At 40.0% G+C, this 15,354-nt stretch overlaps 1 protein-coding gene across 5 annotated transcripts in view; it reads right to left on the reverse strand.

The window, feature by feature from the left end:
• The window catches only part of LOC138051550 (uncharacterized), a 34,943-nt gene extending 19,847 nt beyond the window's left edge, over positions 1-15,096 (reverse strand). Inside the window, exons 1-7 of one of the 5 annotated variants that reach the window (XM_068897772.1) lie at positions 14,903-15,087; positions 14,002-14,047; positions 13,017-13,095; positions 9,380-10,711; positions 2,961-4,313; positions 974-1,356; positions 1-439 (exon numbers count right to left, since the gene is read on the reverse strand). The exon at positions 1-439 is cut by the window's left edge and continues 349 nt beyond it. In XM_068897772.1, the coding sequence (XP_068753873.1) occupies positions 1-439; positions 974-1,356; positions 2,961-4,313; positions 9,380-10,711; positions 13,017-13,089 (3,580 nt within the window). In that variant the 5' untranslated portion in view covers positions 13,090-13,095; positions 14,002-14,047; positions 14,903-15,087. Of the gene's footprint in view, positions 440-973; positions 1,357-2,960; positions 4,314-9,379; positions 10,712-12,540; positions 12,629-13,016; positions 13,096-14,001; positions 14,090-14,902 lie in introns of those variants that run through there. The other 4 variants (XM_068897771.1, XM_068897773.1, XM_068897774.1 and 1 more) reach the window with 4 other exon arrangements.
• Between the last annotated feature and the right edge of the window lie 258 nt (positions 15,097-15,354).

Genomic DNA, 15,354 nt, shown 5'->3' on the forward strand with positions numbered 1-15,354 from the left:
CATTGTTCAAATTATCCAACAAAATCTCATTAATTCCCTGTCTGCAAAAGGGCTTTGCTTCCGCCAACAAGCTTTTATTGAGATTATATACCAAGACGTAAACTGCTCGCTGGGATAGAAACACGGAATGTGCAGCATAATAAAGATGTTGGCCGGCAAAATCCCACAGAGTTAAAATCACCTCTTCTTTTTTGACGTCATTTTCTAGTCGGAGATTTTGCAAGTAACGCACAACTAGGTCAGCGACATTACTTGGCAAGGTCACAGTATCGATATTTAACTCTAGCCCGTTGCTTTTTTCTACCGGCCCTTCATCCTTGGATTTTCCCACCTCCTCTGCAATCTCGCTTTTCTGGTCCATATAAGAAGATGATTCAGCCTCATTTGCTGACAGCTTCACGTTTTCTTGATCTTCAACCCCCTCTGCAAGGCTGCTCTTCTAGAAAGAAAAAGGGTGATTTAGATGTTTCATTGTGAAAGAGGATGCTGGTCAGACAAATCAACTGAAACTGTCCTCACCTAGAAAACTACTTCCTCTTGCAGTAAGAAAAGTCATTAAGAACCTTCATTTTTAAGGCAGTATTTTAAATATGCCGCTATTGAGATCTGCAGCATCCATACAAACTTTCTGTTCCCACCCCCTTGGTATAAGTAATGTACCATGCACATTAAGGAAACAACGTGTACCAATTGCTCAACCCCTGTACTGCGGTATATCACGTTCAATTGCAGTCAAAACCGGGAATATACTACAGGATTCAGCATCAAAAGATACAAATGTATCAAGCAGCATTCGATTACTGGTTTGAATCTGGAGCATGCGCATACAAGCCCAGTCCTGTAACCACTCTGCTAAATGGCCCTCCTACATAAGCTATTATTTCTTTTTAATACCATCACCAGTGCGCAATCAGAGTCTTGTTTGCAATAAACTACACACAACGTCTTACTCGATTGGGTAATCATATCATACCTGGACCTGGTCCAATTGTGACTCTGTATTTTTCTTGTCTGTTTCAGTTTGGGCCAAATCATTAGCAATTAGTCTTGCTATTTCTCTCTCAAACTCGGAGCCCGCTTCGAGTTTGTTTCGTTCACTCGGAGTCCAGTTCATGACATGATCCACTCCAATTTCAAATGTCGATGGATCAACTTCCACTCCAACAGTACTCTCTTGCCAAGGGTCAAAAGGCAAACCGAGCAAAGATTTCTTCAGGCTTGTTTTGCCTGCACGGTCCTGTCCAAGAAGCATGATACGCCCACGATAAACTTTGACCTTCCCAGTTTGCATGGCCTTCTGAAAAGCATACACAGCCTCTGAGCCCCGGGCTTGAATTTCCAGTGGAACAGATGAACCTGTAAAAGAACAAACAACTGTCGAAAACAAAAATCCAAATACTTTTCACAGGGGTAGAACTTACAGTATAATACATGTAGCTGCCATGCTCTGCTAATGATGGACAGTGAACTCGTGGGAGCTAAGCCATCAAACTAGGTCTAGCTGACACTGGTCCTGCATTTCGCTTGCACTAAAGCGTCGAAGGGTGAGTTTCAAACCATGGATTAAATTTACCATACAAAGTGAAGTCATATTTAAATTCACTCATAAATATTATTTGCAAAAGGGTTTAGGTGTCTTAGAGATCAGCTACATACCTTGTAACAGAAAAAAAAAATTAAATTTTCATTCTATGCTTATTGTTTGGAGCTTGCGTTGTCAAAAGAAACAGCGAAAAAATTACATGATTTCGATTAAAAGTACTTTATGTACAAACTACTAAGAATTAAAGTTAAAATATTTTATTAACTACCTAAGAATTAACAACAATATTATAACCTTCAATCATAGAATTCCTAATATTCTGACAAAATCTAAGTTTGATCCAAGTTTACAAAGATATCATCATTCAGTGATAGATGTGCAGACTAGGGAGCCAAGAGTTTTTCATGCCGTGGACAGCAGTTGTGTCAACTGGGGTCTCCATCGGAAAGCAACTCTTTATTTCTTGTGATTGAGCACACGAAATGCCTATGCGGACGTACTGAAAAGGTCAAAAGAATGCGGGAGTGGTTTACTGAAAGTGATTAGAAAGGAAAGTATTCGATTCGCATCATCAATGGGGTTGGCGTCCAAATACAAGGGGCCTCGGAAAGTGAATTGGCACCCTCACCACCAATGGAGTTCAAAAACAAACCCAAAGTAGTACGGGAGCTGTTTACTGTGAGGGCCTGAGAAAGTGAAATAGCCCCTTTCTAACCTATGGAGCTGTCAGACACGTCCAAAGGCAAGGCTGCTGCGTAAGAAAATTATCCGGAAGCCCTTCTTCCAACATTAAAATTTAGGAGCCCGAATCATTATTTCAAGAGCCCAGAATTAATTAAGCCGTTGAAAAAATGACTGTGGCTATCACTGTACCTATTGTCCAATATTGAACACGTTTACAAGTTAAAGAGTCGTTTATTAGTAGAATTTGCTCAGTTGCCCTTCTCGCCAACCATGCATATCGCCTTTTTCTCCTTTAATCTCCAGGTGGGATCAAATTTACAAGAAAGTGAGGATGAATCAACTTGTGATAAGTTAAACGCCCGTTCGGGCTACTCGTTCAGAAATTTGGTCCCCCGCGCGCTCGAAAATAAGGCGATCGTTAGGCAGCAGCATTGAAAGTGGTTAGGGAGGTGTTTACTGCGAGGATCTCCGAAAGGGAACTAGTCCCCTTATCACCAATGGAATTGCGAGACATCCAAAGAAATAAGGGAAGTGTTTAATGTGAAGCCTATGAAAGCGCAGAAATGCACTCCGCAGTCAGTCAGGCAAAGTATCATAAAATAACATTGACAAATCAATTTCAGTTAAATCAAGATTAAATTAGCTATCAGGTAATTTAGTATAAAGGTTTTCCGAGAACGTTGACATTCCTCTATTAAGTCAAAAGCTAACAGCAACTTCAAGTTCTGCTTACCCGAAGATCTGCGGTCCTCCACGTTTGCATGTGAGACAGCAAGCGACACTTCAGTTTCTTCGGATTGCAAGGCTATAATTTCATTCATGAAGACGAAAACTTGTCTTGCTTGACCAAAGAATCTTTCGTCGGTCAGAACTGATTTCTTGTCAATTTCTCCATCAAGGATGGAAAATGCAAGATACAGACCGGAAAAGAATTCTTGAAAACTCTTGTTAAAGAAGCTATAACGGAAACAAGGCGTTCTCTTCCTACCGCCAGCCTGGACCGAGAGAAAGCCAAATTTAATAAACAGACTTTCCTTGAAACTCCCTTCGACGTCTTCTAAATGCAGCTCTCCGTTAAAAAGACATTCCAACGCCATTCTCCCTAGAGTCGTGAGTTCCTTCCTGTAAACGGAAAGAAGGTCTTTACCACTTCTTGGTAAGTGGTTCTTCATTTCGTATCGTCTCAAAACGAAGAGAACAATCTCTAAGTACAGCTGTGTTGTGTTGTTGGGTAGAACGCCGCCAAAGTCTTCGAAAAGCACACAGAGCAGAAGAGTAGTTAAAGGGTTTTTTGTTAGTTCTTTTAAATTCTTTTCAATATGCTGACCATCATCATCATACGGATGCCACAGTACTTTTATCAGCTTCTCTGCGATTTGCCCTGCATGCCGAAAATACTTCCTTATAAAACACTTTGCATTACTTGTCGTGAATCCCACAATCTCCAACAGTGTGTCCAAGTAAGGCACTACTTTATTTCCTGCTTCGTGACGAGAAGTAAGAACAATGTGACAACCAGGGAGCAGCTTTCCTTGAATGAGATCAAAATACACAGCCAATTTCTGAGGGTCTGCCTCATCTAACCCATCGAGCACTAACAGGACTTTAGAAGGATTTTCTTGCACGAACCGGAAAAACGTTTCTTTCAACTCTGGGTCAGTTCCTCTCGGTATGATTTGATCGTCAATAGCCTCCCAGATGGTAGATTCAATTTCACGACATCTGAGGAGCAGGAGCGCCTCTACTCTTGGAAAAGACTCGTCCCATTCGCGGTCTTGTTTAGTTGCCCAATCATATGCCAGCTTTTGACAGTAGGTCGTCTTTCCCATGCCGGGTTCACCCTCAATCAGGACAATCCGTGGATGTTGGCAATCTTCGTGTGATGTAAAAATACTTGTCATGTTAGTGATTTCTTTGGTCAGCGTTCCGCGTGTCTTTTCTTTTGCGACTATCCTAAGTCTGGTGAAAATGTTCTCTAGTTGGAAGCTGAACCCTTCACACCAAGGAACTGGAAAAACTACCCCTTCACGCTTATGATAAATTTGTCTTATCCATTCTATGATATCACTTTGACATGAAGAACTAGCTGCAAAACAAACATCAAGAACAGGGGTCATTAGAGGTTGATTGATTCAGAGTTATTCGCTTCTTCAAAGCGAAATCCATCATTTGCAACTGGTGGACTATTGTAAGCTTGGCTTAACGATTTCCTGGCTAATTCGTCTTCAGATAAAGATTCATGGCTCACACGGATAAAATGTGCGAGAGAAATTTCATGAAGAAATTGCGAGAATGTATTAAGGCAAATATATTTACTGAAAAGATAGTAAGCGTTTTAGTGATAAATAACTGTTTGCATGCTAATTTCAAATCAGTACCTTGTGAGTAAATTTGGACGTTTCACTGGTTTGCAAGCCCTGTTGGCTTATTTTCCTATTTATCACAACCATAAACCTCATTCCTGGTACACACTGTTTCCGTCGTCTTATCTACACAAGCAAATGTTTGCTTTCACAAAAAATTTGCCACAGAAAATTCTCCCTGCGTGGATGAGTCTTATAGCTTGCGCACTACAGTTCTTAGAGGTAGTAACTAAAACGAACACGAGTTGGCATAGAATTTACACAATAGAAACTAGTAGCGATCTCGTATTATTAAAGTGCGTTTGACAATCGATTTGCAAGCAAAGCAGAAGGGCAGCGAAAGAAACATTTTATTTTATACGTGGTCTATCGATCACTTACTTATTTTTTTAAGAGGATGTTGCAATTGGTCTTTGTAGTCAATCCTAGTCATACGACTTAAATCCTCTCCGTTCTTGAAATACAAAGGGAATTGTGACACCAGAAAACGGCCCCTAAAGTTTCGGGACTTTCGAGAAACGGGGGTCTCACTGAACTATACTGAACTTGGGGAGGCAGCATGGTCCAGTGGTAAGGGCGTTGGGTTTGCATGCGGCTGCTCCGGGTTCAAATCTCGTTCTGAATTCTGCTTTGGATTTGTTTCCGGTTGTCCCAGATTCAACTTTACCACGCTTTGTAAATAGCCAACTGGTTACCCCCCGCCAGTTGGTGTTCTTAATCATGTTTCTGTCAAGTTTGAATTGTTTCTTACAGATTTTTTAAAAAAAGAGTGACTGTAAACTAGCTTGTTAGCCAAGTGCGCTTCCAATGTAAACAAAGGATTTACATTGTCTTTTTTTTCTTTTCCAACACGACAAAGGTGAGTAATCGTAGCAAGTGTTTCACAATGATTTGATTCTGGTGTGGATAGCAAAACACTGTCACTGGAGTTGTCATACATCGATTTTGCAGCAGTTCTCTTCTACGGCTGACGGGTGGGGGTGACGGGTGACAGGTGACGGGTAAAAGGTGATGGGTGGCAGGTGACGCGTAGAAGGTTAGGGTAAACAAACACGATCTTCCTCAAATAATGTATCTCAGGGTAGCATCCTCTAAAATCTGCAGAGTATCAAAGTTCCGCATTTTGATACTCTGCCAGCTGCACTTGGGTCAAACAACGCCACCAATAGCCGCCAACGCAAACGCCCTTCCGGCTTCCTCACACGTTCCTTCCCAACGAAGTGGTTGGGGAGGAACGCGTGACAAAGCCCTAAGAACGTCTGCGTAGGAGGCTACGCCACCAAGTCTTAACGTCAATCATTCTCGTAACTTGAGGTGTTCAAAACAGGGGTAACAGCAGTGGTACGAACTTTGTCGTCACAACCATGTGCATAACACTCCAAATCCGTAAAAAAATAAATTTTGCAGCTGTAAGTGTGTAACAGATCATACAACCTTTTTAGGTGAAATGAATCCGCTTCCAGATTCCGGCTTTTCCAGACGGCCCTGAATTCAAATGTTCGATGGATTCAAAAGTTTGAAGAATTTAACGGTAAGATGAGTTCAAAACTTCGATGAATTCAAGAGTTCGCTGAATGGCAAGGGTTCCATGAATTCAGATTAATTTTTTGAGACCGACGCTTTATCACACGCTCCTCACAAACCTCACAAATGGTGCCGCCTTTATGATATGGACACATTCACTGGAGAAACTCAACAATTTTACTACTCATCTCAACGGAATTCACGCTGTGATGAAATTTACATACAATCATTCGTTCATAGCCACATCTTTTTTAGATGTCAACGTCTCTACTCAACGGCACAATTACCACTGACTTATACACCAAACCTACTGACAAACGTTACATTCTTCATGCCACCCTTTACACACCAAACGTTCTATTCCCATTGGCTTGGCTCTCAACCTTCGTCGCATTTGCTCCAGAAACGAAACAATCACCCTTCACACCAATGAACTCATCACATATCTCCACGAACGTGGTTACAATCGCCCCTTTTTCAAACAAGAAATATGACGAACACACAACATTGCACGAGACGACGCACTTTCACCCAAAGATACTTCTACCGACACACTCAATAAACCAGAACGTGTTCCCTTTCTTTAAACTTACAATCCAGATCTTCGCTATATTTTGTCTATTACTCGTAAGAACTCCAACATTCTTACTTCAGTACCTCGTTGCTACATGTGTACAATGTCTTCAAAACTATAGACTGTTCACAGTCCCCTAATTTCTCGTTTGATCGTCGGGATCGAGCACAAATTGCCGCCATCTTTGTTTTTAAACAGCGAGCACGAACTGAAGAGAGTGACATAACTACCGAGTGGGTGCCCCGCCGAAACCCCTCCACTCCCACCACCCATTCGGTAGTTATGTCACTCTCTTCAGTTCGTACTCGCTATTTAAAAACAAAGATGGCGGCAATTTGTGCTCGATCCCGACGATCAAACGGGAAAATAGGGGACTGTGAACAGTCTATCCAAAGTATTCCTCTTGTAGCTTTTCACAGTCGTACTGTAGCAACCTCAAAAACTACCTTGTTTGTGCCAAACTACACAATCCTACGCCACAAAATCAACCTCGGGGTTCTTACCGCACTTACATTACTGACGGACAAACTAGTTACGCATTCCGTTCCACAGGCGAAACAAGACATATTACTCATAACATCAACTGCAATTCAAAAAATGTTATCTACATGGTATGCAACCGTTGCCTTAAACAATACATTGGAGAAACCAAACGAAGACTAAGAGACCGTTTTAACGAACACCACAGACCAGTCGACAAACCAGCCAACCTCTCCAAACCCACCACAGTTTCTGAACATTTCCTCACTAATAATCACACCGCCAAAGACATTTCACTTATTCCACTCGAGCACATTCATTCCAATCGTAATAGTGTACGCAAAGCAAGAGAAGCATATCCCTTGAACCTTTCGGTCTTAAGAAACATCAAATGTAATCCACCTTTTTCTCCCTCTATTTCTTTACCGTTATACAATTTCAGTCATCATTCCTTTTAATTATTGTACCGTATCCATTAAGTCCGTTAATTCCTTGTTTTTAGTGCTGCATCAAATCACACGCCATATCACTATTCAAATTGTAACGTCTTTGTTAACCGTAATCATTGCTTGTGTACCTTGATGAAGAAAGGCAGTGCCTTTCGAAATATTGGCTATTTTCAATACATTCCTTCACCGTAATACCAGCCTTGCTCTTTTTAGCTTTTTTATAATATTTAAATCGCTGATAAGGTCCTTGACCAGGATATGGTGCTTCTGTTTTGTTACGCTGGTCCTTGCTTAGAACGTTATGTAAAGAAAAGTGACATGTTTGTACAAAGCGCCATACTATCAGAGCAGGTCCTGGGAATGAACTCGCTAGCGAGAATTCAGCTCACTGACGAGAATTTGAAAACTCGCTAGCGAGTACTGGACACTAGATGGCAAAAAATTCAACCTTTGCTAGGGAGACTTGGACACTAGATCGCAGAAACTCAACCTCAATACGAGAACTCGACATTACATGCCACACACTGAACCAAGAACTGGGGCCCGTTTCTCGAAAGTCCCGAAAACTTTTCGGGCCCGAAAAGCCATTTGTGAAAGTGCCAGCCGCTTGATTTGGAAAGCCGATCTTTTAACATGTTTTCAAGGTAACAAAAAGAAAAGTGACTGTGAAGTTTGACGACTTAAATCCTCTCCGTTCTTGAGATACAAAGGGAATTGTGACACCCGAAAATGGCCCGTAAAGTTTCGGGACTTTCGAGAAACAGGCCCCAGGGGCCTGTTTCTCGAAACTAGACCACCGCCAAACGTAACTGAACCTACAATTTCTATAACTCGATAGTGTCAACATGGATTTCAACCTGGTTTCTAGAAAGGTCAAGGGCTTTTGGCAGTAACGGCTTGCCATAGATTCCTCTAAACAGCAGGAACCTAAACTAGCAACTGTTCGCCACTGACAATACTTAAAAAGAACTTCTATTAGGTTTCGTTGTTTGGCAAGAGCGCACCAGCAGCACATACATCAACCACTGGCAGAAAACCTTAATTCAAAGATCAAAATGTCAGATCATCAAAGTAATATGCAGTCAGGAAAAAAGGAATAATCAAGTTATGGGATATACGGGGGTTTTTAGAAGTTCCATGCTTATATCCCCTTTATGAGTCTGGAGGAAGCTGTTTTGCTTAGGTATACATTGAGTTCAAAATTAAGCCAACTTCATTAACCACTTGGAATTTTTTCCTTTCAAGATTTAAGGTCGTCACAAAAAAAAAACATCAGAGAATGACAAATTTTGGCCCAAGCTAATTACTTAATTAGTTTACTGTGAGCGACTACAATTTGGGAAATAGTTGATCCACATCTTCGATGGGGTTGCCATCCAAATACAAAGTAGGAAGGGAGGTGTTTACTTTGAGGGCCTGGGAAAGTGATTTAGTACCCTCACCACCGATGGCGTTGTAAGAGAAACCCGAACGACATGTACAGTAGTAAGGGAAGTGTTTACTGTGAGGACCTGAGAAGAGGATGTAGCCTCCTTATCGCCAGACAAATCCAAAGAAATAAGGGAGGTGTTTACTGTGAGGGCCTGTGAATGCACAGAAATGCGGTCAGGCAAAGTCTCATAGAATAACATTGACAATTCAATTTCAGTTAAATCAAGATTCCTTCCAAACCTATCAGCTAATTTAGTATAAAGGTTTTCCGAGAAACGTTGACATTCCTTTATTAAGTTAAAAGCTAACAGCAACTTCAAGTTCTGCTTACCCGAAGATATGCGGTCCTCCAGGTTTGCACGTGAGACAGCAAGCGACACTGCAGTTTCTTTGGATTGCAAGGCTATAATTTCATTCATGAAGACGAAAACTTGTCTTGCTTGACCAAAGAACCTTTCGTCGGTCAGAACTGATTTCTTGTCAATTTCTCCATCAAGGATGGAAAATGCAAGATATAGACCGGAAAAGAATTCTTGAAAACTCTTGTTAAAGAAGCTATAACGGAAACAAGACGTTCTCTTCCTACCGCCAGCCTGGACCGAGAGAAAGCCAAATTTAATGAACAGACTTTCCTTGAAATTCCCTTCGACGACTTCGAAATGCAGCTCTCCTTTACAAAGGGATTCCAGCGCCATTCTTCCTAGGGTCATCAGGTCCTCTTTGTAAACTGAAAAAAGGTCTATGCCACAACTTGGTAAGTGGTTCTTGATTTCGCATTGTTTTAAAAGACAGCGAACAATTTCTACATACAGCTGAGTGACGTTTGGTAGTACGTTGAAAGGGCTTTTCGTTAGTTCTTTAAGGTTACCTTGAATGTGCTGATCATCGCCACTATGATCACCATCATCATTCTGGTGCCAAAGTACTCTTATCAACTTCCCTGTCATTTGTCCTGCGTGCTGAAAATGCTTCCTTATAAGACACTCCGCATCACTTTTCGTAAATCCCACAATTTCTAACAGCGTGTCCGAGTGAGTCGCAGCGTCTTTTTGTGCTTCATATCGAGAAGTATGAACAATTTGACAACCACGAAGCAGCTTTCCCTGAACGAGATCAAAATACACAGCCAATTTTTGAGGCTCTGCCTCATCTAACCCATCGAGCACTAACAGGACATTCGACGGGTTTCCTCCCAGGAACCGGAAAAATGTTTCTTTCAACTCTGGGGCAGTTCCTTTCGGCATAATTTCATCTTCAATAGACTCCCAGATGCTAGATTCAATTAAATTTTCTCGACATCTGAGGAGCACGACTACATCTACTCTTGGGAAAGACTCGTCCCATTTGCAGTCTTGTTTAGTTGTCCAGTCATATGCTAGTTTTTGGCAGTGGGTCGTCTTTCCCATGCCGGGTTCGCCCACAATTAGGACAATCCGTGGATGGTGGCAATCTTTGAGTGATGTAAAAATACTTGTCATGTTGGTGATTTCTTTCGTCAGCGTTCCGCGTGTCTTTTCTTTAGCAACAATTTTAAGTCTGGTGAAAATATTCTCTAGATGGTAGCAGAACCCTTCACACCAAGGAACTGGAAAAACCACTCCATCACGCTTTTGGTAAATTTGTCTTATCCATTCTATGATATGACTTTGACATGAAGAATTAGCTGCAAAACAAACAAACACCAAGAAAATGAGGTCACTTTAGAGGTTGATTGATTCACTGTTATTCCCTTCTTTTCAATTTCAAACCAAATCCATCCTTTGCATATGGTGGACTATTCTTAGCTTGCCTTAACGATTTCCTAGCTAACTATAATCCATCTTCAGATTACGATTCATAGCTCACACGGATAAAATACGCGAGAGAAATTACATGAAAAAATTGCAAGAATGAACTACACACGTATACACACATATATTTGCTGAAAAGCTGGCGAGTAAGCGTTTTAGTGATACATGTAAATAACTGTTGGCGTGCTAAATTTAATCTTGTGAGTCGATTTTATTAGAGGTTTCATTGCTTTGCAAGCCCTCTTGGCTTATTTCCTTATACATATATGTATCACCATCATGAAACGCATTCCTGGTACACAAACAAGCAGAGTTTCTAAATGTTTCTGTAGTCCTATCCACATATAACGCAAATGTTTGCTTTCATAAAAGGATTGCCACACAAAATTCTTTCTGTGTGGACGAGTCTTAAGCTTGCGTATTACAGTTCTTCGTGGTAATAACTTCAATGCACACGAATAGGCATAAAATCAATACAGTAGAAATAACAATTATATTCCAATTGAAATGGAGTGACGATTATAAATTATAAATCTTATCTTAGATAATCTTCGATTTTATTTATAAGATACTGATGAAATGCCAGGATTTCTCCTTTTACTAAAAAATCATATCTTCACCGCGCGCAGTGAACGTATCGTTTTTATCTTTCACATGTGAGGATATAGCTGTCGTCATGGTAATGAACACGATTAGCCAAAAAAACGCGAGCTTCCTCTTCATTGTACGATACTTTTGTGCTTTAATATAATTCTTCTCTACTACATTAACATTTTTATTGCAAATTTTACATTATCATGATTTGTTTTTCATAACTTTCGTATCTTGTTTCATGTTACACACCATGCATGTTTTAGTGGTTGGTGAACAATTTTTCATCATTTCCAAACCAAATAAAACAAGTTGTTTTAAAGCTAGAAATTTCATCAATATCTACATGTATATAATAAACAGAACATTACATGGCCACACGGGGATACGAATTTTATCTTCTCGTGCTGAAAGTATCTCTCACTCGTTCGTTTCGCTCACTCATGAGAGAGACTTTCCACACTCAAAAGATAAAATTCGTATCCCCACGCGGCCATGTAATATCCTCTATATAAATTATAAATCTTAGCATATAAGATTTTTCATGATCATTGTACCCCTCCCTCTATGGGTCATATTTTAACCAAGAAGACTTCTCATATCTATCATTTACGTACTACGAACACGGTAACAGTGCCTCGCTTTAACACATATTAATATTTTTATGAAAAACTCAATAGCATTCAGAGCTTCTATGGTGTCAAATCTCCTCACCCCAACGTCAAGAACTACATGTATACCACAATGGCCTCGACATCTGACAAATTACGTAACATAGACTTTCAGGTGGAATCTCTGCAAGAAATGCCTCACAAGAAATGAACGGCTGAATAAATCACAAATTCAAACAACAGAGAAGAGGTTTGATGAAATCTTGAGATATCGCAACACAGTTTCTCATTCTGCAACTGGTGAAAAATGTTTGGGTGAGGACAAAGATACCATCGATGCTGGCAGTGTGTATGTTTGGCGCTCACAGAAAATCAGGCATACAGATAAAAATTATCTTTCGTCAAGTTTCCGCTAAACCCCCTAAGTGCACAACAGAACTAAAGCCTCTTCTTTTTTTGTTTGCAGATGCAAGAAAAATGTTGAGTGACTACTGACTCACAATTTACATGTCACATGAGAAGCCTGAGAAGAAGATGGAAACCATTTGCTTTCAACTAGTAGCTGACTTTGTTCATTGGTAGAAACATCTGTGAAAATTGATAACAAACCATACGTGACTAAAAGGTGGCATTCACATACAAAGCGCAGACAAGATTATTTGAATGATAATCAGTTCTGGCTCAGTAACTCTGAAAAGCAGAAAACCAGTCGAATTTGGCCCTTTTAGGGATTCCTCTAGACAGCAGGCATCTAAACTAGCAACGCTACTCACAAGACACAAAAGGAACCTCTATTAGGTTTGGTTGTTTAGCAAGATTCTATGAAATGGACGTCCTTAGCAAAATGTTTAGAGTGCACCAGCAGCACATTAACCACTGGCAGAAAACCTTAAGTAAAATTCAAAGAGCTTAGACTTAGTCAATTAATTTAGGTTCAGATTCTATTTGACAATTGCTTCAGTTTACACAACTTTACCTGAATGTTGCTTTGACTCTTTCCCTTCTTCTCTTGCTTTCTTTTGAGAAAGTCCATAACCGATTAAAGACATAGGTATCTGTAATGAAAGAAAAAAAAAACTGAAACACCTGAATGGCAAATTTCAGAAATTAATAATTACATGAAGTATAAAAGATGAAAAATACCAGATCATGCATGAAAGTAATAATTATTGCAGTCAGGAAGAAAGGAATAATCAAACTATGGGATACACAGGATTTTTTTAGAAGTTTCCAGCTTAAATCCCTTTACAAGCCTGGAAGATGTGGCTTTGCTTATTGTGTACATTGGGTTCAAAATTAAGCCAACTTCATAACCACTTGGAATTTTTCCTTTCAAGATTTAAGGTCCTCACAAAGATAACATCAAAGAGTGACAAATTTTGGCCCAAGCTAATTTAATTACTTCGGTATTGCTCAATACCCATAATGTTATTAGGTTTTTAAGAGAATTATGTTTCACAAGGAAATAGCTGCATGGAAATTAATATTCTTGAACAAGGCAGTTCTTCTCAAATTTAAGCCTTTACATTCACTAAAAAAGTTTCCACTCCATGTTTGTGGCCACGAAATACATGTTGGTGAAAACAGTCTAGAACTGGTCTAGACAAACTTGCATTTTGTTGCTTTACTAAACACGCAATCATCATGGTAGACTGTCCTCATTGGAAAACACCTACATGTATGCTTTCATCAAACATCTCCTTGCAAGTTTTAAGGGGACAAAAATCCATTTCAAGTTTGTTTTGTTTCAACACAATCTTGCAAATGCTGTAACGTACCCACATCCAGTCTCAGACACACACTTGGGTTTATTTTTCTCTTTTAATTTTCTGGATAATCCTGTCATTAAGGTGTTCTTTTGGAAACACACCACATTATCTTATTTTTTATAATTACGTGTATTTTATGTTATCATTATTTATTGTTTATGACAAGAAAATCATGCATGCTTTGCTACACACCTTCAGAAAAATCTGGAAATCAGACCCTGGGTTAGGAAGTTTCCTCCTTTCACGAAACCAAAATAAGCTGTGTGAGATTTAACGAAGTCTATGTCAGGGACAAGAATACATTCACTAAGCTCAGTTATGTGAGTTGCACATCTGATTTCAAAGTTACATAAGAAATGCTTTAAAAGTGCATGTACTGTATCATCAAGAATTATAAAGAACAGATATGTGGTGAAATAAAATAAAGAAAGGCCATGTGCTTCACAAAATCTTTAGCTCTTGATTACACTGGTGGTGGAAAATGACCCTGGAGTATGCCCCAGGAGCAAAACCCCATGCATGTATTGGCCTTTGAATGAATGTGTCAAATTATTGATGAACATCAGTAAAATCCAATGAATAAGTCAGTCTTGGTTCAGCTGAATTCGCTCGTAGCACAAAATTGTGATTTAAGACATTAAGAAAGAGACTTGGTGATGGTTTTTAAAGAAAAACGTAAAAGAGTTTGAGAAAATACAGACGAACTAACCTACAGTAAATTCTCACAGGTAGAAATTAACCTTCGGTGGCACTGCTGTTTTCTTCTCAATCCAATTCTTTTAAGCCAAAACAACCCTCAAAAATACACCCTTAGTGATAAACAAGTCTAGCTCGAGATCAGAAAATCGTTTACTTCAAAGTGCCTCGCTTGGGAGAGCGGTTAATTGTTCAATTTGTACCGCGTCTCTTCAGTTCAGTTTTGGAAAAGCCATGCCACAATTTTTAATTCGGGAGGACAATAATTGGTTGAAACAGTGGTGAGGGCAGTGCCTGTCTCGAACCACATACACTGTATTTTCACTCACATTCATTCCAAAAAATAAGCTTACACACGCATAGACGTTGTTGAAATTTGTTAGTTAAATATGCTTACCTTGCACAAAATGTAATGGATGTTTTATTCTATCCAGAATGATCATTAATCTGCATAAACGAAGCTCTCGAAGGCCTTTAAAAGGAAAATGTAGGTGAAAGAGATACTTTCGAGGTTTCACTTAAGCATCATCCGCATAGGCAGCCCAAGCTCGCGTCACTACAGACAGCCGTTGAGAATTAAACGCGTTATAAGACTTTGTATGCGGCTTCTCGAACAGCTCCATGGTTACGAGTGACGCTGTGGGGACGGGGTAAGTGTTGTACATGAAATGACTGTACCTCATCGGGTGGAGTTAATTTGACCTCGGACCCAAGCTCCGTGTCCTGTGCGGTGATCAGCAGTTAAATTCATCAGCTATCGTGGAATCGACGCAGAAAATGCTCATTTCCAGCCATGTGCGTGGGGATTTTGACGACGAAACATTCACGGAGGTTCGAAAATGATGTGGC

The sequence above is a fragment of the Montipora capricornis genome, chromosome 6, assembly GCF_036669925.1.
Source record: "Montipora capricornis isolate CH-2021 chromosome 6, ASM3666992v2, whole genome shotgun sequence".
Classification (NCBI taxonomy): Eukaryota; Metazoa; Cnidaria; class Anthozoa; order Scleractinia; family Acroporidae; genus Montipora; species Montipora capricornis.